This window comes from Momordica charantia (genome assembly GCF_013281855.1).
Source record: "Momordica charantia cultivar OHB3-1 chromosome 6 unlocalized genomic scaffold, Mcharantia_2.0 BLBB01000006.1, whole genome shotgun sequence".
Lineage (NCBI taxonomy): Eukaryota > Viridiplantae > Streptophyta > Magnoliopsida > Cucurbitales > Cucurbitaceae > Momordica > Momordica charantia.
Window position 1 is genome coordinate 2,526,780 of NW_028275164.1, and position 20,634 is coordinate 2,547,413.

The window sequence follows — 20,634 nt, forward strand, 5'->3', positions numbered from 1 at the left end:
TTGTCTCCGCCTCTGTTCACGGTTTCCGTAAAATTTGGTTCATTGAAATAAGAAATGAATCAAATCGATTTGGGGATTTGAGAAACCCTAAATCCAAAATATTGGAGCTCGAATTATGAGCCCTCAACAGCTCCATGGGAAGAGGGATAATGGCAGTACCACCGCCAATAATGGCAACGGCAATGGCAATGGATTGTGTCCGCCTCCGTTGAAGATCAATAAGGATTCTCATTTCATCAGAAAATCCTCGTCGTCTTCCTCTTCTCCTTCCTCGTCTTCCTCTTCCACCTCGTCGCTCGTCAATGGCGTCGTAGGCGCCGGCTGCGCCAAGCCGCCGCAGCGGCATCCGGTGATTATATACACGCATTCTCCCAAAATCATCCACACGCATCCTCGAGACTTCATGGCGTTGGTTCAGAAGCTCACCGGATTGTCTCGCTCCGATGACGAAGCGGGAGCTAATTCTCCGAACGCGACGAAATGTGGCGAGGAGAATAAAATCATTAGCTCCAAAGTCGTGGTGACGAGTGACGATAATGAGTCGTCGTCCGTTGTGACGACGGATGAAAATTGCTGCGGCAGCGGCGTGGTGGAAGGTCAGGTTAATTCGTGTTTCGCTCCGCCGATGTTCGAGCCACCGCCGCCGCCACCGCCACCGCAAGTAGCGAGTTCTTACCTAACGAACATCCCTGTTTACAGGCCGAATTCGACGGACTTTTTGTGCTCTAATCATCAACCGTTTTTTAACTACAACGATTCTTCTTTGCTTTTTGGTGCTCCAAATATCCATTCTCTTTCGTCCGCTAATTCAACATTGAATGGAATTAATGATTTCTGCGACTATAGCGAATATTAGGTTTTTTTCTTCTTTTTCCTTTTTGTTGGGGAGGGATTATTTGACCCCATTTGATTTTGAAGCAAATAAAACAATAAAACTCGTTCCGTTCCCGAGACAAATCTCTACTGGGGAACTAATTTTTGCAATTTCGGTAGGAAAACGAGTTCCTTGAGTCAGTCACCTTAAAGAACTTCGATCAATTTTATAGAACATATAGAATATATAGTAACGGTATGATCTCCAACTTTTTTATCTTTCTATTTAACTTTTTCTATTTCTTCAACTTGTATTGGAGTATGTTTCAGAAGAGATGAAGTTTTGCAATAAAATGAAAGGAGCTGGTGCAATGGAAGTTGAGGTTCATCCAATTCAACATCTTGCCTGGTGAATTAGATAGATGTAATTGTTTCTTAATTAATGAATGGAATTGGTATGTATACATTTATGGTTTTTTTTTTCTATTGAATGATAGGTCCTAAAGTATCTCTTTCTCTAAAAAAAGATCTGAAATTGAAGATTTATCAATGGATAATGTTGCTCAAATACCCAACCAAAGGGCTACTATCAAAAAGACTGACTCGAATGCAAATTGGGGATGTTAATTGTCACGTTGATCCACATTTTAAATGTTTGCTCAAAGAGATTTTTAAAACCTTTATTAATGTATTTAAGGGTGATATTCAAAATTTTGAAAGTATATAAGGGTTTTTTTTAAAGAAGAAAAGGTGGCCAAATTCAAGGATATTTTTGTAATTTATTACCTCACAATCTATCTATGGTCCTCTTATTTAGAATCATCACAGTTTTGAAACGGGAGAGACAAATGAATGCAATTAATTAGATTTTTTTTCAAAAATTTTCATTTGGATGTTTAATGGTAAGAAAGAGGAAAAAGAAAAAAAAAAAGAAAAAAGAAATAAAGAAAACTAGTTTTTTAACATTAATTTATTATGAAATCATGTATTGGTTAGGATCTCTACTTCAAACGACAACAAACAACCAAATTTATTTGAAGTTAATCGATTTCTAAAGTATCTTTCCAACATTTACGAGATTATAGGTAATATCAAAAAAAAAAAATTATATTTGTGAAATAAATAATCTTTTAACAACTTATAATAAGAAACACATAGTGACAAATAAAACTACAAAATTATATCTATACCAAAATTTAATAATATAATTAATTTTTGTTATATATCAAGATATACTAAATAATAGAATTGTCAAAGCGAACATGCTCAAGAGATTGGAAGTTCGATACATACATACGAGACCATATGAGCATAACTCAACAATAATTAACACCTATTCCCCGATAGATTATGAGTTTGTATTCCCAATTTCATGTTGGTAAAATATATTATATGTATACACTCAAGGCAAAAAGTAGAACAAACATTTTCTAATATACAATTTAAAAAAAAAAAGAATTCAGGAATAACCGAGTAAAAACAAGGAGTTTCTCAATTATTTTCCCTTGCCATTATTAAAAGTACTCATCAGATTGTCTATCCGGGGAATTTACATTCCTAATTTCCTAACAAGCCAGCATGAAAACGAAACCCATAAAAATAAAATACATATATTACTACAACTTCTCTACATGTAATTACAATACAAAGGATCAATTTCATTTCCTCTTCTTGTCTTCCTTTTCCCTCTCAAGAATAACAGGAGCTGCTGGAATGCTGAACCACCATTCCCTTACTCTCCTTGTCCATCTCTCTGTGCTTGCTATTCTTGGGGGCGAATACCTTGTAAATGCCTCCAAAAACACCACCAGAAATATGTATTTTGTGGGTAGGAAGGCCAGAGTTAAAGCAATCACTAGAAGAGAAACTGCAAACTTCACTGTGGCCTGTTCATACCATCATAACACTTTGGATTCAATTATGGCATTAAAAAGTTGATCCATAGATGATAGAATCAATCAGGTAATGAACTAACTACTTGAATTTAATGGTTTGAACTTGGAGGGTTTTGTGGAGTAAGTGAAATTCCATAGCATACAGATGAGAGAGCAAGGAAGCAGGATTAAAACCTGAGGAAAAATGGCCAGCATCAAGGCACGTAGCTTGAGGAGAACGATATTTCCGTCTTGGATGAACTGTTCCGCCTGAGAAATCACATTCTGGACGGCTAAAAGCTGCTCCATTGCATTCATTGTTGGAGGAGCTATGACTTTTACTTCTTCGACTGGCCTCCCTTGGTTGAAAAGTCGTGTAAGCATCATGAAAACTGCCATGAAGACGAGTAACAGAGAGAATGCGTAGGCCAGCCAGTCCCTGTGAAAAGTAAAGTACTAGTAAGATGATTATTGACATTTTCAGGCAGGAATGCTTCAACTTAACTTGGAGAACGATGAAGGCCTTAATCGCTGTATATGGCAGCTTTGCTTGCTTATTGTAGGTTGATTTACCAACAAAATTCAGTTGATGCGTATTAATATAACAACCACCCTTCTGGCTTTCGGTTCACATTTAGACAGTTATAACCCAAGTTCTATATCTTTACATTTACCTGTAGATAATGTAACTGGAGATCAAACAGAATGCCAAAGACTGCATAGGATCTTCCCATGATGCCAAAGAAAGAAGGTACTTTCCAAGTTCACTGACTGGCAACATTAATTCCTGCATTACACCACAACAGAGTAAACAATAGAGGCTAAAATTTTAGAAAAGAACATCCAGATTATATGACAGCTCTGAACGGAAACGATTCAGAATCATCATCCATTAAAAACTTAAGAAGAGTGGTAGCAGCTAGCGATAGTCTAGTTGCCACTCTTAAATATTCTACAATAACCAAAAAAAGAAAAAAAAAGCTACTCTCAAATAAATTTATATATGCATATCTCCTAATAGGCAAGATCAATACCTTCATCACTGCCAAATTAGTATCAATGCCATCTACTTTTGCTCCATCAACTGTCTCTTGAGCCATCACCACCTTTTCATAATTGTTTTTTGATTCCTTTACTGCCCTTTCCAAAGGAGTCATTTTTCCAACAGCAATATCACCCACAAGAAGCTCATTCTCATTTGAATCATTTGAAGCTGTTCCCATCCCAAATCCCAATTGAGAAACTATGTCTAAGGCGGAGATTGAATACATTCCCTTCTCGCGACTTGATTTGCTTGTTCGGTCACTTTCTTTCATGTCTGACATATTTGCAAGGGTTTCCAATATAAAGTCCCCACCTGGGAGCTGATCGCAGAGATTAAACATGAGAAGCGACTCACACCTAAGAGATGCTGTAGAACATATATCTTGAATGGCTTGCAAGCGAACAATTCCAAGGACAGCTCTTGAAAGAGCTTCACTCCTTTGAATTCCCTTGATCTGGAACTTGTGAATAAATCTATGAACATAAAAAACCTCAAGAATAATCGCCAGCCAAAAATCTCGACGAGTATGGCCTTTAAGCTCAGGAAACTCAATCACAACTGGTTCTGATCTACAAGGTACACATTTACCCAAAAAAGGGGTGAAAATCAAACTTTGCTCTCAATATTATTATTGGTCAAATACAAGATGTTTGTAGTATTAAAGAACTGGCCAAATCAAGCTCAGCCCTGTCAAAAAGAAAGTAATGATCTACTTACAAGGAAACAGATTTATACAGAACTGCCTTATCGAAGAGCCGGGTACCCCATGGTCCAGTCAATTCAGGTTTGATAACCTGTTTCAGATCATCGGATAAGTCATATCTTTTTGCCTTGTCATACGACACAACACGAAGAGCTTCAAAGTAAAGTGCATGATCTGTCAGAACCAACCTACCTGCACAGAAGATAAAATAAAGAGGTGAAAATAGAAATTTAACAGTATGACCTGCAAAAGTACTATTTCATATACGCTGGCTACTCGTGAAATTCCTTTGCACTTGAAAAAATACTTTCCCTCAATAACTAGGGTAAAAGAAGTAAACAAAATTAATCCATGACTTACCCGGCCATGTAGAAATTCCTACATGTTCAAGAACTGGTTGTGTGGTGACTGTTCCATCCACTTCTAAAATCTTCTCTTGCCTTAATGATCTTTCAGAATGAAGGAGGTTGGACTCTGATAGGGTTTTCATTTTTCTAATCACTCTATAAAGATGAACATATAATATTAGACCAATAAGAACTTATTAAAAAAGTAGCAAATTAGAGACACACTGTTCAAAATTTTAGTACATCTCATATAAAAAATTGAAAGGTGCCTACTTTTCTAGCCCACTCAGGTACTTGTCGTAGACAGAGAACTGAAGTCTAGCACCAGTTGATGAAGTAAGCACCTCAAAAAGATTTTCACTTATGATCACATTTGAGATTATGGGAACTGCTGAAGCAATTCGAGAGAAAGCCTCCACCCCAACTGATGCCTCCTCGTCAATCTGTAAAACAGGTCAGTGATAGGTAAACTTCTGTATACAAAATATCAATAATTTAAACACAACAATGACACTGCCGAGGAATCCTCATTTACACCAAGAATTTTCATAATCATTTTTACTGCAGGACTGGAATTGGTACATTGTGGTAAATCAAAAAATCAGGCAGAAATCAGAAAAAATGGGCGTCCGTTGAAGAAATTATCCTGTGAGTGCCATACAGTCTAGGTGATTCTATGAGAATCAGCAACGGTGATATAAAACATCATGGTAAAGTAACCTGCATGCTGGTAGGTCAGTTCAGATAAAAGGAAAATCAGTGAACCAGAGGTTTAAGGCAATTTATTGTAGCACTTTCATATTATGCAAACAGCACACAGAAAATTCATAATTTTGGCAAGTTTGAAAAGATCCAAGTGTACTACTAAATGGGATCAAAAGAACCATCTTAACGATCTGGTTATATTCATTTTCCAATTTCAACTATCTATGTTTGAGAGATCAAGACTCGTGCAAACCCTATGAAACAAAAAACTTACATTAACTAAAGGTTGGCTAGAACTTGCTGGGGCTTCCCAAGCTATCATCATGTCAAATGTCAGGCGTCGAAATTTTTTATCAGCCAAATAGCCTGTGTTTTGTGTAGACAGTGCAAGTGCCCTGAAAAAGCAATACTCCAGAAGGTTTCTCGCATAATGTGGGGGAACCTTTATTGAATCAATTGCCTCCACATTGAAACTTTGTTGAAGTTCGCTAGTAGAAACACCAAGGATTCTGCATATTTTTCATTGTAATGGATTGAACATCAATTCATTTATATTCTCAACACCAATTTACTAGCCTAACATAAACGACATCCTTAAGAAAACATCACTAACCGCTAACCATGCAGCAAAAAAAAAAAAAAAAAAAAAAAAAAAAAAAAAAGAGAATAAAAGAACATCTGGAACTACAAGGACTACCGAAGAACAGAACATGAATGGCAAACTTACTTTGAACATCTCCGGACAACTACATTGGCAAATGGAGATAGCTCACTTATCCAATTCCTCTGAGCAGAAGGGGATCTTTCAATTTCTTCAAGTTCTTCATCGAAAAAGCTCCGCCTCCCTAACAGCCATTTGAAAGAACTATCTCTAACAAGCCCCTCGATCGTACTTCTGGTTTTGCTGACCACGGCCATCTTATTCAAAATCTTGAAACATTACCGAAACACCCATCCCCAATTAAGAACCATGTCAATCGCATACGTCCCCAGAGGTAGCCAACAACTGATGAATTCACAAGACGATGTCACTTAAACACAGAAAAAAAAAAAAAAAAAAAAGAACACCCCTATCCTCGAACAGAACTTGTAACTTTGTGTTGTATTTCACCCAATTACAGCCTAATTAACAATCCAAACAACTGCTCTGTTCGTAACAAATAGGCAAATAAATCAAACAGAGTAATTTCACTGTTTGAACAACTTTACCTGAACTGTAGCGCTGCCCTTCAATTGATCAAGAACCCTTGAGAGAATCCAACGAGGAGAGTATCAATTTTCAGTCAGCTTAACAAGAACCCACAAGAACCAAGTTCTATTCGACGCAAGAAATTGCAGCTACAAGAATCAGAACTTCGGAAACCCTACCGCTCCACGCTACCAATGGCCCAACTCTCGTGATCCCTCCCTATGCTACCCGATACTTACAAAACCTCGCATCACGAGCCCCACACCATTACCTACAACAGACCCACAGCGCCGATTCGCCGGATTTTGAAGAGATGACGCGTGCTGACAGCGCAGCAGATAGTGGGTTCGGTTCGATCAGTCTCTACAATCGCAAGAAACGTAAAATATTCTGTGATGTGCTGGGATCTTGCACAAGATCGAGAAAAAAAAAATGAAATTATAGAAAAAAGAGAAGAATTAAATTTCAATCAGAAGTGTTTGTTTGTTTTGTAGAGCGAGAAAGATAAGCCACCGTCTCGTATGGCATTATCAGCTTGAAGCTTGTCGCGGGCACTTTGAAGAGTGTCCTGCGCCGATGGGCGGATCATTGTTCAGATGCGGGCAGTTTCATTTTCGCCTTCAAACGTGTTACTTTCTGATTGGCTGCAGCTTTTCTGAGTTTGATCCATCCATCTGCACCGTTCGATTGATTTTTTTCCCCCTTCTTTCTTATGGATAGAATGCAACCAAATCTTTGATATTTATGTCAAACTTTTCTTGAGAGCCTTTGCAAAAAAAAAAAAAAAAAAAAAAAATCCGTTTCTTGAGAGAGATTTTCATTCAATATTATAAATAGCTTGAGGCCTAAAGTAAACGGAAAAATCTTCGATATTACAGCTCAGACACTGATATCTATTATCTGAAGTGGGAAGTTTAAGTCATTACTCTCACATTTATGGGATTAGTATATGTATCTTTATATATATAGTCTTTTTTTTCTGTACTAAAAAAATATAATCTATTTTTTTCAACTAGTTGACAATATTATTTTTTCTTTACAATCTATTGTATTCCACATAAAATATAAAAATAACTAACTCTGTGAAGCTCGACTCGGAACTCCAATACTAAAGTCAGTAACTAGCCTAACTAATTTCAAGAGATAATTTAGTATTTGCGTACCTGAAAATGGAGTGAGATGAGTCTATTTATAGGTGACTTCCCTAACAATAATTCTCACATCACCTCAACAGCTCTTTAAGGTTGTTGTGAATTACGACGTACTGTCGTGGAGTCTGGAGTCTGGGGTTGAGCGGAAGTGAAGCCAGTGTGTTCATCCAAATAGATGAGAAATGATTTTTATGGAGATTGGTCGACTCGGCCACGCAAAGACGTCGACTTAGCCGCGACAAATGAAACCAAGGTCATGAACCTTTAAGCTTGTGGACAAAGGCCACTTGTACTTCTTCTCACCCAATCGACGTATGTCACGTGTAAGGTGAGAATTGCTTTCAAACCAATTATTTTCTTATGTGTATTGTTGTTAAGTTATATATAACTATTAGCCTAATTATATTAATAAAATATAATAAATAGAAGTCATCCATATTTTATAGGTGATAAACAAATTTTAATTCAAATAATGTATAATTTATTATATGAAAAAACATGGCCACTAACAATTTCTATCAATATTTTTATAATATATCATATAGAAATTGTAAAAATATAGAACAATACTTCAAACATTATCAAAATATCAAGTGTAAACTACAACTGATAATCAAATTAGTTGTAAATTGTTATCATTTTGACCAAAAAGAAAAAAAAAAAGAGTGTAAACCTAAATTAGGCCTTCTAACAACTATTAACGAATAAAGAAATTTGATTATCAACATTGCTTGGAAAATATGTCAAATAATAAAATGATATTCGTGTGAAGCTCGAGTAATTGTGTAGAAATACAAAAATAAGGAATAGAAAATTTTTGAAACTTGAATTTGCGTTAAATTATATTGCCATGGTGCGGTGCAACTAATGGTTATAGTTTAAGTAATTAGTTAGACTAACTAAAAAGGATATTACAAGTTAATTATGGTACGTAGTGAAAGATTTGTTGATAATAATGTAATGAAATTATTAATGGCTGGTTTGGTAACATTTGTTGTCGTTTATTTTTTTTAGTAAATAAAAATAGAATTGTATGGTACTAACACTCATAACAAGAATGATAAAACAATTTTTTTTATGGTCGGGAACAAATTAGAAAAAAACAAGAAATATTAATCTTGTTTTTGTTGTTTTAAAAAATTCTATAGATAGATTTTTTTCTAAAAATGAGAATCAAGGTAACATAAATATTTAAAAAAAAACTTAAATTTCTTAATAAAATTGAAAACAATAAACAAGAAAGGAACTACCAAACAAGCCTAATTGTTTTACTTATACATGTCCATTTCAATTTTAGCTAAAATGCTATTAGTTACTCCTACACGTCCAATTAATATTTGTTTTAAATATAGATTCAATTTAACTAATTTATTTTATGTTCATTTATCATCATTGATTCATTTTTGGTCAAATTTACATAATAAAAGTTTAGCTAGATTTACACGTTTTGGTTGAATAATATTGATTAATTTGGAAAATGAAAATTAATAAGGAATAAATATGAACAATCGAATTCTTATGACGTGGATATCTTTAGAAATTGTATTATTTTTAAGATATTAAAATTGCATCACTTAGTATTTGAATGATAAAGATAATGTGGTAGACATATCTAATTTAAAATTTTGTATACATCTAATCAAACCTAACCCATCCTTAAAAAACATTTATAAGAAAAATAAAAAATTTAAAATCAATTACAAAACTAATATATATTGACTCTACCATATCCTATTCTTTTGTTTTTACTTTTTAATTTATATTTATTATATAAGTGGCAGAAGTATTACAATTCTATATGGCCACGCTCCAAAATCAAGTTGGCGAAACCCCATATGGACTGGGCCTCAGTAGATATTGCGAGCCCAATTGGGATCCTCTTCATACAAAATCCATGCGAATTGGGCCGACGAGCCCATTTGAGCTTTCAAGGCCCACTTTTCGTCCATCTTCGATCTTCCAAACAAAGAGTTATGGTCACGAGGCGAGGCCATGCGTTAAAATTATTTTATTTGATATTTTCCAAGAGTAATATATGGGGGCATTTTGGCATCAATTTTAACATATTTTCACAGTTTCTATGTTCTATATTTTCTTAATATTACTGGTTCGACCTTAAAAGATCGTAGAGTAGAGATTTGAATTTCAAAAAAATGAGTGCCTATTGTAATCATTGAGCCATATACTTATGCTCGCTCCTAGTTCGACTTTGATAATTATGATTATAATATAAAGAAGATCCTCTTAAGTTTTAGAGGGTGAGTTTAGCTCCTTAATTCGAGTTCGTGGAACTAAACATATGTATTATGTTTTACTTCACGACTGAAAAAAAACACCCATTGAGGATCTCACATTGACAAATAAGAGACCTAACAAGGATTTTGAGATAAAATCTCATGAATATTAATATGATATCAGAGTTCAAAATGTTCAGAACGAGCGTCCGGTCCAAAACGGGATCCAACCAAGATCGATGAATCAAAATAGTAACGATTTTGAGGGAGCATATAATGGAACCCCATAAATTAAAGCCCTGTTTATTCCAAACTATAGATTAATATATGATCATGGATTGCATTATCCACTTTTAGATATCATAAAAGATTACACGAGAAAACTATGATGAATAGGCATCTAATGAAAAGACATGACATATTAAAACAATTTGCATATAATAAATAGTATTAACAATAAGCTAACTTAATTACTTATTTTAACTTTTTGGTGAATAGTGATTTAAGATAGTGTGAAACACAAACTTACAGTAATCATTTCAAACAAAAAGAATATGAAAAGGGGAGGGAAAAAAAGTGAAAGCATATATAATAAAGAATAAAAGGGAGCATTATTGCAAAGTTTGGATATTGTGGAAAAAAAAGGGAGAGAAAATTTGAAAAAAGTTATAAAATTGAAAAGAAGAGAAGAGAGAGAAGAAAAGAGAGATTTGTGGATGCATAAAGAAGATGAAGATTAGGTGAGGGTTCTTGAATATACAAACAACAAACTTGTTGTTTGAGAAAAGAGAGGGCTTGAACTTGACCATATGAATCAACACAAACTGACCCTCAAATCTTATAATAAAAAGGGCTCACAAAATGACACAAAACTTTACCACATTAGGACCCACTTTCGTTGCTTGTTCATGCATGTTCCAATTAAGCACACACAATTCAAGCAACCATTGGGTGGGAGTCAAAGGGGAGTCAAACCCCATCAAAACTAAAAAAGATTCAGTGGGGGAAACACAAGCACAAAACCAAAAAAGTGGGTTTCCCTTTGCCTTTAGGTAGAAAACTATAATGAAACAGGTTTCTGGTTCATTACGTTGCATTCCCTTCTTTCTCAGGGATCAAAAATAATTGATAATGCTTATTTTATGATAAATATTTAAATCAAAAACATTTTTTAATTAAATTGTCGATGTGAGTCTATAACTCCCGCTGCACACACAAAAAATGTAATGCTAGCAAGTTAAGAGTAGAAAAAAATAAGATTGTGAATGTCGCTTCCCTAACTTCAGTTCATGAAAACTTAATAATAGAGAAATTTCAACCTCATGAGATGATTTTACTTCATTGTCGACTGACTGGACAATAAGAAATCATGCCACCTTTGTAACTGTTTTTATTTTTTACGAAAAAAGAAAGATTAGAAACAAAATTTAACTTCTCTCTTTTTATTCATTATCTGCAGATTCAATAGAGAAGTATGGTTGTTTTCGAGCCCGGCGGCTTATCCTAACATTTGGCCTTGGCTAGGTGAGAGATGAATTCTTATCATTTTGAGTTTGGTTTTGGTTGGTTGGGAGAGCCCACCATTGCCCCCATCTTATTTGCCATGGGGCATATCCAATGGCCCATTCAAGCTGTGATATCTCTTCTCTTTCTCCACCATTTTTATGGATTCATTGCATCTACCCAAATAAAGAAAATAGAAAACAGAAAGAAAAAAAGAAAAAATAAATAAGAAGCTAAATCTCTCTCTATGATGGGTATTTGAGAGTCTCTCTCATCTGATTAAGTTTTTTCGCTGCTCCAATCATTCAAAGAATGAATTGGCAACATCCAAGAGATTTTTAAAGCGTGGCTGTGGCTGTGGGTGGGGAATAATCTGTAATAACCCAAAGAAAAGGCACCAATTCTAATGGAAGAAAAAGAAGAGAGAAATGGTTTTTTTTTTCTTTTTAAATTCTTTTATGGGGAAATAATAACTATGAGCTACAACCCATCACTTTCAAAACCACTGTGAGTGTGACTGTGAGAGAGAAGGAGAAATTAGGAGTTTTGTTAAAGTGTCACATTCCCCTAACTGTTTGTGTTTGGGTTGCCAAACAGAAGTTTGTCATTTTTCCTAAACTTTTTTTTTTATTTTACTGCTGATTTATTTTTTCTTTATTTTTTTTTAATTTATATTTCAGCAGCAACTTTCCTTTTCACTAATTTAATTAATTCGACCCTCTGTTTCTATGCCCTTCCATAGCTTTTCCTGTTTACTATAGCTACCACTTTGCACACCCTTCCCTATTGGGCTTTTGTTTCTTACTCATTCTCACAGCTGGATGACTGTTGTTTGATAACGTTATTTTAGTTTTTGAAGTTTCAAAAATAACTATTTTGGTCTTCGTTGTCGTCAAGAGAAATGAATGACATGTGGTTTTGAATAAACATAGTGATATGAGCATGTAGTGAAGCCAGATGAACGGATTGAGTATGAGTAGTGTTGGGTGCACTGAAATTTGATGCAAAATATTGGTAATGACTAAAATTGTTAATTTTTTTTTTCTAATTTTCTTTTTTGGAAAGAAGTCCAAATTTTGGTTGGTCATTAATTTTTTATCTAGATTTTTCCCACTGACCTGCAATTATTGTAAAAATTTGAGGAGAAAACGAACCATCATATACATAATTTGCTCATTAGCTTTTAAATTTACTATGATTAATCTAAGCATAGTTCAACTTAGTTAATGTATTATAAATCCTCCAAAAATTAAATCTTCGGAATTTGAAATCTACTTTAAATCTTTTTTTAGTACAATATGTAGGAATGAAAATTCAAACTCATGACATTTTAACGGTATCTTAATAAATTTAATTATGCTCAAGTTGACCCTACTTCTTTATTGAACTAAAAGAAGTTATAATTTAATAATTCCTCGGTCTCTTTTGCATTGATTTGTTTTCTAATAAAATTTTAAAATTTAGGTATGAACTTACACATTCATCCATAACTCAATGTTTAATTTCTCGTTATATTCTTAAAAGAAAAATATGTATAATTATATAAAAATAAATAATGAATATAATGGGAGACAAAGTGAAAGATTTTAAAGTTGGAGGATGACAAGCAACTATAGTACAATAATTGAGGAGTGTAACATAACTTTATTTAAAACATTAGAATATAATTATATATGTGGTGTTAAGGAATTGAAAAATAATATGAACTTGTCATGTGATTAAGATTGTAACTTCATGATTTTATACCTTGATTGACATTGGAAAATAAAGATTTATTAAAGTACTTAGGTCGGTCGAATTAAGAATAAATTAAAAATCAACTAAAAGACAATATACATGCATTATTCTTTGTCTAATAAGGGAATAATGATCATTGACCACCTATATTTAGACTAAAATAAAATATTTTGATATGAAAATTTTAAAATTGTCAACTTGCTTCTCTCATTTTTACTTGTAAATTACTAAACAACAGGCACAAAATTATTATAGAAAAATGCCATAAGAGATGGATTTTACATTAAATTTCAAGAATCTGCGATAAATTGTATTTACAAAGACGACTTTCAAATATATGTTTGAAAAATTAGTTTATATTGCTCAACACTTGAACCTATTAGATGGTTCAAGAGGTAAGTGGATAAGATAGAGCTTTGACAAAAGTTGACGTCGAATCAATAGATTGAATTGAAGAAAGGATTGAAAATTGACCTTTTTTCTTAATAAATTGAATGATTACTTAAAAAAATAACAAATAAATCGAAAGCAAACTAATAATTCATTAAAAACGTTAAAAGATGCATAACATTTATGTTGAAAGAAACATATATATTAACAATATATAATAACTAATGTGTTAAAGTATTCATGCATCATATTAATTTGATTATTTTCTCAGCATAAACAAATTATTTGTTAATTCCTAAAAATAGATAAATATATTAATAATAATTCTAAAAACGTCAATAATTCAATGCACAGCAAGTTTCTCTTTATTGCCTCTAAGAGTTTCTAGTTCTATCATTTTATTCTCAATTAATTTACAACTTAGGATGAATTTATTTAATTAATCGTGTTGTCAACATCATTAATATATAGATTAACATGAATATAACTCGGTGGATTACAACACTTATCTCCAATCACGAATTTCCAACCCACAAAATTTTACGGAAAAAAAGTCATTAATATATTAACAACTTATATACCTATTTAGGAAAATATCAACACATCATATTTTAATACCTTAGGATTTAGGGTTTAGTACTTTCTGAAAACACTTCATAAATATCATTCCTGATTAAACAGTACATTAAACTTAGAAATAAAAACCTTAGACAAATTTCAATAACCTTACAATTTTTTCTTTTAAGGGAAAAATATAAAATAGCCATACAAAACAAATAATTATTTGTACGCTTGGTAATGTTGTTTGTACAACTTATATTGTCAAATGTACAATTTTTCTTTCTTTCTTTCTTTTTTTTTTTTAAACACTAGTGACTCCATACAGTAGAACTTCCATTGGAATGAGCTTCTTCCTTGAGGTATAAATATCCATTGTATTTAAGTACAATATCATTAATTGAGGACCAAATTTGTCTATAAAAAAAAAAAGAAAAAAAAAGTTGAAAAATTGAAGATCTTCCTTCTAGTGTTGTAATTTTGGGCAATGAGAAGTTAACATCCAGAAATAGAAGTCAAAGAGGCAAAGTTGAGTGGAAGCAAGCTACTCCTCCATATCCTTCTCCTCTCATCAATCTCTCCAACTCTTTTGCTTCATTTGCCTTTGCCCTCTAAAAAAAAAAAAGAAATCCCAAATATTAATTAATCATCGATCGAGAGACTAAATAGAAGCATAATCTAAAGTTAATTTACCTGTAATTTTGATATGGCATCTGCCTCGGAGTTGAAGTCATAGAAAGAGCTGGCTGCAGCAAGCTTCATGGACAGGAACTGCAATTTCAAAATCCAAGTGAGAAAAAAAAATTGAAGGAAAAAAAAAACATTTATATTTCTGAATAACTCACCTCCACTTGATTCTGCAGAGACTGGACATAATTGATTATCTCATCCAACATGACTGCCATCCCCATGGTCTGTTATTCCATTGAACAAAGAACAGTTTGGTTTTCCTTAAAAATACCCACAAAAAGAAAACAAAAGAAAAGAAAGAACAAGATTCTTCAAAAAAAAAAAAAGAAAAGAAAAAAAGAAAAATTTATACTTTTTTGACAAGAAGAATATGCTTAGCTTCTCGTTACCTTGTAGCATCCTGGGACAATGTCTTTCAAGCATCTTAGTCTTTCATTGATTTTTCCTCTTCTCACCTGATTGATTTCACAGCCATTCAAGACTCTGTTTTAAACAATAGGAAATTAAGGGAATTAACCAAATTTTGCAGATTAATGATTAATTTTAGTTACCCTTTCAGCTAAACTGTGGCTATCAGTGGCTTGCCCTCTTCTGGCTCTGACATGAACCACTTCTCTCGCTGACTTCTCCTCTTCTTTCTCAACGCTTTTCAATCTCTTCCCTCTTCCCGAGCTCTGCAGAAAACAAACAAACCCACCATGATTCGGTGAAGAATTGGGTAAAATCAACAATGACTGGTTTTGTTCCGTTGCATACATTTTTTGACTTGAACCCATTTTCAGAGGCTTGGGGAGTGGAGATTCCAGAGGTGCTCTCGGAGAACTCCATGGATGATTTTCTCTTCTTCAAGTCGTGGAATGATTCGTTCTGTGGTGCGGAGATGGGAGGTGGAGGAGGCAGAGGAAAGTTGCCGTGGAGGAGCTCCGGTGGGGGCTGGTGAGGGAAAAACATGTCATTTGAAAAGGGCAAGAGGTTATTGAAATTGAGAGATGGAGGAGCGGGATTTGAAGCGGAATAGTGACCCATTAGCTCCAAATTAGGATCCATGAAATCAGGGAAGGAGAAGGAGGAGGGCTTGAAGCTCTGCAACTCGGGAGAGAAATCCGCCATGAGAGGAGGTTGAAGAAGGAGTGTGTGTTAAGGATAAGGAAAGAGGATTGAGGGATGTAATTGTATTTATAGAGAGGAGAGAGGATTAATGGGGATTAATGGGGATTAATGGGGATTAGAGATTACAGAGTTTTAAAGTTTGGAGTTAATATATGAGGGAACTGTTACATTTAAAAGAATGAAAAGAGGCTTTGGTTTTGGTTCTGGTGGGTGGCCACGTGGTGAGACCAGCTTCTATGGTTGTGTCCCCCCGGTGGGACCCAACTCAGGAGAGGTAATCCAACAACAAATGCGGGCCCACGCCATGCCTTTTGGCTCACACTTCACTCTCACAAGACAACACCGTATACATCCAAAACCTTTGTGAACTTCCCTCACCTCCTTTCTCTGCCTTTGTCTTTGGGGGGTTTTCAGAATTTTAGTCCTTTCAATATCATTTCAAACCGTTTTTGGGTCGGGTCGGGTCGATGATGCCCAATTAGTCCTCGAATAGGGTAGGTTCGAGTTCGGTGTCAAGTCCATTGAGATGGAAGTAGTTTTTAAGAAAAAAAAAATATTTACGGTAATTTTCTCTTCAACAAACTTATGTGAATACACGATGTTATTTATGTCAGGTCAAAAACAGTATACGAATAGATAATAATATCTTTATTAGTTTGAGATCTTTCAAGGACTATTTGTGTTGGTCTCGTGGGTGGAGCATTTGAATTTCTATGTTTGTTTTATAGGAATGATAATATGATATTCCTATCTTGATATCTCAGGATGTCCATATGAGCTAGAGGAATTGACAGGATGTTCGAAATATGGATTATTTTTAAGATTCTGATGCGGAAATATATTCTCTTGTTACATTTTTTGTTCTTTCATATTTTATTATTTAATTTTATAATTAAACGAAATTAAAATACTCATTAACTAATAAACAACTTTATGCAATTAAAATAAAACATTTACCTATAAAATAAACTTTAATCAAATTATGTAATATCTCCATTTTTTAGTTGGGAGTTTCTTAAAAAAATCTCATACAAAACTAATATTATTCTCCTCAATTTATTTTCTAATTTGATAATGAAAAATCTAATCCAGTAAAAATGCCATCATTTATATAATTTTATTTTGACAAAAAAGTTCAAATTAAAATTGAAATTAATAATTAATAAAAAATATTTTATAAAAATATCAAGTTAACATGCTCTACAAAATGACATAACTTTAGTATAAACTAATCTGATTCAAAACAAATACAAACTGCTAAATTAATAAATACATAAAAAGTAAATGTACATAAATATTCCTAAGTGCTTTTAGGAACAAATATATAATTTGTGAACACTGTAGATATAAGTGTTCAAATATTCTGACACATAAAAAAATACACAGATTATTAACAACTACTCCAATGATTTTTTACTCATAAAAAAACTCATTTGATAAACTGCCATTTTATATATAATATGTAATAAAATCTTTAAAACAAGTGAAGTCGAGAATAAAACCATACCATTTAAATTTAAAATAGACAATATCGTACCATTATAAAATCTATAATAGATGCGTGGAATGCATATGAAATTGGAGGGAAAGTGAAGGGAAGGGAAGAGAATGGAATGGAAGGGAAAATTAAAGCAAGTATGTGAAGGGGGATAGCTGGTGGGTTGTAGTTTTCTGATGCAATTTTCAGGAACAGTAGTTGCAGAGAGTGTTTGATAGTGCGTGGGTTATGTGAAATGAAACTTTAGGCCTGGCCGACATCAAATTGTATTCACTACACCACCAATCCCCCACTGTGCTACCTAAAGCCACTCTTTCAAATTTAATTTTATTTACTTACTCTCACACCATTTCGCTTTCCTTTAACTGTTTTCGCTGCCTCATTCCATTAATCAGCTCCCTTTTCGACTCCAAACTAATTCTTTTCTCGCTATCGTAAATTTATAAATAAAGAGAACATCTTTCATTTTTCGTTTGTAGGAGTAGTTTTAGAGCCGAGGACAATATAATATTTTTATTCTTGAAATATGGAATTGATTCCCCCAAACAAAATCTTAGATTCTAAAGACGACATCTTTGATTCTCAAACAACTTAATTTCTTCAAAACGAGCGGCCCTAAACCTTCGGAAATTTTTGGGTCGGGATATTTACTCTCTTCTAAACTTGTGCCTTCATGACCAGTTACTTGAATATCTAATTTTGGAGGGAAACAGAGTAGAATGGGGATGGAAGTTATGGCTTACATATGGGTTGTGTGCATTGGCTGGCAAATGACAAACTTAGGATTTCAAAATATTTATTGCATTTTGCAATTGGGAAAACCCTAGCTAAGAGTTTGGTTCAATGTGAAATATATTTATATATATGGTTTGGAAATTGCCCTCTTTCCCCTTTTAATTATTTAATGTCCTTAAGGAATTTGCTTGGACTTTTGGCAAATAATGCCCATTAAGAAATGAGTTCCCTTTTACTTGAAATTTCTCCCTTTTGAATCAACCATAAGAAGCAAAATGAAGGACAATATTATCAAACCTTTTGAATCTCTCTAATTTTGACTTTTGTGGAGCATCCCATTCCTCTGCCTAATATATCCATATTGAGAAGGTGCATAGAGCACTTCATCTTTTAGTGTGGCACCACTATTTGTTAATAGTTGGGGCTAGGGTTAATTATGGAAGAGCCTTCAATATATATTGCAATTATAAGGTGTGTTTTTGATAGAGCATTAAAGAGCTTTTGTTTGGTTTCTACCAATATGAAAATGAAAATTTGATGGGAATGGCTATGCTTTAATTGTGATTGACATGTTTTTGAGGGAATTAAATTAGTGAGGGTGTCAATCACAAATGATGATCCTTAATCAAAAGTTTAGGGAATATTTTATATGTTGGATAATGATTAGTGAAGGGATTATGCATGAGAAATGCATGCAATTATTGACATTTTCAATAATGTTTCCTTAATATGTATGTAAAATGGCACTGATATAAAATCAAATCTAAGAACAAGTAATTGCCAAAATAAAGGGGGGGAGAGAGAAAATGAGTTCTTTTACACATCAATTGACAGTTATGTGTTTCTATTTCTTTGTTTAGGTGTGTGGATCCCCTTTCCCTTATTATAATTATCATAGTCAAATCAATTGAAAGCAAAATTGTCGAATAAATACTTTTCATCATATTTCAAAATCCATTAACTTTTTCCAGGAGAAAGAGATTTGATTTATATTAGTACGTTTGAAATAAAAATAAAATCGTTGGTTAAAAAATTATTTTGTGAGTTAAGTACACCACCTAATTAGAGTCGTTTGAGTTGAATAAATTTACCATCTATAACCTACCCTTCTAAAAAAATAGTAAAAATTGAAATTAGTAATGGATATATGAATATTATTGATAGATGTTGCACTATATACGTATGTTTTAGTATATGGTCAATTTGCTTCTTCTTTATCTAGAATACATGAATAAATTATTGATTTATATATATGAGTCATGTAGAGAGAGAAAATCATACATCAATTATTCAAGTTATGTCCTCTAGGTTTAAAGATGTCAATAATCAAATCTATAAATAATGTAGCAAAAAATAATTGTAATTATTTGTTGTTGATAATAATGTTGAAGGAAAAAAAAAACAAAATTCACTACTGTTCTTGTGGGTTATTTTAAAATATAAGTGCATAAATCAACAATAGAAGTTTTTTTTTTTTTAATACAACTTAACCAACAAAGACTATTTAAAACTATGTGTGTGTGTGGCCAAAGACTTTCTTTTTAGTCAAACAAATATTAATAGGTTGCAAATATTCATCGCAAATTCAAATCCTCTGCACTCTCAAATAATATTAGAAAGAAAAAAAGGTGAACTTTTTTAACAAATAATTATGAAGAGATATATTTGTGTATATACAATCTAAAATTGAGTTTTGTAAGGCTAATATTAAATTTGAGAATTTTGATGCTTGAATTATAGAAACTGTGATAGGTGTAGGTTTTAAAAACAAGTTTAGAAAAATTGTGTGAGTCTCCAATTTTAGAAACAAGTACTCAGTTTGGCTCAGATTATCTTAAATTTTAAATTTGGTCCAACCAAAAACCAAATATCCCGTACCGAAATCAATTTGGCATTGGTTTTGATCGGTTGGATCAGTTTAATTGGCTTATGTCAATTTCTCTTTATAATTCTATCTCACCGGCCTTTATTTATACAAAAATCTACCTAAGTTCCACGGGGTGACCTATGTTGGGTTTCGTGAGCTGATCAAAGAGACCTCCAAATTTCGACGCTCAAGTTAGTTTAGAATCAAAGCTAAGCAGATCAGCTTCAGATAGATTCTCACACTTGATTGGATGAAATGTGAGTGTATTTATAGTGGACCAATCGGTAGTCTTATGTCTCATCTATCTTAATTTACTATTGCGGTGTTAGGTGACCTATCTAGTACTATGACCGTACAGATAACTGGATCTGTCACCTTCATGAGCTCGACGTCGTGGCTCACTTTTGCAGCCCAAGGATCTCCTCCCGACCTGTTAGCTCGGGACATTTCTTTCCTCTGCGAGTGGCTTTCGGCCTCCGCGCCTC

General features: G+C 33.4%; 3 protein-coding genes across 3 annotated transcripts; 1 reads left to right on the forward strand and 2 right to left on the reverse strand.

Moving 5' to 3' along the window:
• Positions 1-3: 3 nt before the first annotated feature.
• LOC111007349 (VQ motif-containing protein) lies at positions 4-1,278 on the forward strand. The gene has a single exon (XM_022279694.2). It carries the CDS (start codon positions 116-118, stop codon positions 854-856), a length of 741 nt encoding a protein of 246 aa, XP_022135386.1. The 5' UTR covers positions 4-115; the 3' UTR covers positions 857-1,278.
• Positions 1,279-2,287: 1,009 nt separating this feature from the next.
• LOC111007092 (heat-inducible transcription repressor (DUF639)) lies at positions 2,288-7,216 on the reverse strand. Its single transcript, XM_088125835.1, has 10 exons — positions 6,697-7,216; positions 6,215-6,493; positions 5,762-5,996; positions 5,056-5,225; positions 4,796-4,938; positions 4,450-4,627; positions 3,722-4,301; positions 3,362-3,474; positions 2,883-3,126; positions 2,288-2,699 (listed from the first exon to the last, which is right to left on the reverse strand). The coding sequence occupies exons 2-10, from the start codon at positions 6,403-6,405 to the stop codon at positions 2,472-2,474; spliced, it is 2,082 nt and encodes a 693-aa protein (XP_087981961.1). The 5' UTR covers positions 6,406-6,493; positions 6,697-7,216; the 3' UTR covers positions 2,288-2,471.
• A 7,235-nt stretch (positions 7,217-14,451) lies between these two features.
• Positions 14,452-16,152, reverse strand: BEE3 (BR enhanced expression 3). The gene is made up of 6 exons (XM_022279498.2): positions 15,696-16,152; positions 15,491-15,613; positions 15,329-15,394; positions 15,095-15,163; positions 14,943-15,020; positions 14,452-14,860 (listed from the first exon to the last, which is right to left on the reverse strand). The coding sequence occupies exons 1-6, from the start codon at positions 16,047-16,049 to the stop codon at positions 14,765-14,767; spliced, it is 786 nt and encodes a 261-aa protein (XP_022135190.1). The 5' UTR covers positions 16,050-16,152; the 3' UTR covers positions 14,452-14,764.
• Between the last annotated feature and the right edge of the window lie 4,482 nt (positions 16,153-20,634).

Bases quoted from the DNA above. Each gene is read 5' to 3' on its own strand.
- LOC111007092 (XM_088125835.1), bottom strand. From the start codon at position 6,405: ATGGCCGTGGTCAGCAAAACCAGAAGTACGATCGAGGGGCTTGTTAGA. The intron at 5,226-5,761 runs GTAAGTTTTTTG...CCTGTTTTACAG, and splicing joins CTAGCCAACCTTTAGTTAAT to ATTGACGAGGAGGCATCAGT. The intron at 2,700-2,882 runs GTTTTAATCCTG...TGGTATGAACAG, and splicing joins TGCTGGCCATTTTTCCTCAG to GCCACAGTGAAGTTTGCAGT.
- LOC111007349 (XM_022279694.2), top strand. From the start codon at position 116: ATGAGCCCTCAACAGCTCCATGGGAAGAGGGATAATGGCAGTACCACC.
- BEE3 (XM_022279498.2), bottom strand. From the start codon at position 16,049: ATGGCGGATTTCTCTCCCGAGTTGCAGAGCTTCAAGCCCTCCTCCTTC. The intron at 15,395-15,490 runs GTAACTAAAATT...GAAATCAATCAG, and splicing joins GCCACAGTTTAGCTGAAAGG to GTGAGAAGAGGAAAAATCAA. The intron at 14,861-14,942 runs GTAAATTAACTT...TTTTTTTTTTAG, and splicing joins ATGCCATATCAAAATTACAG to AGGGCAAAGGCAAATGAAGC.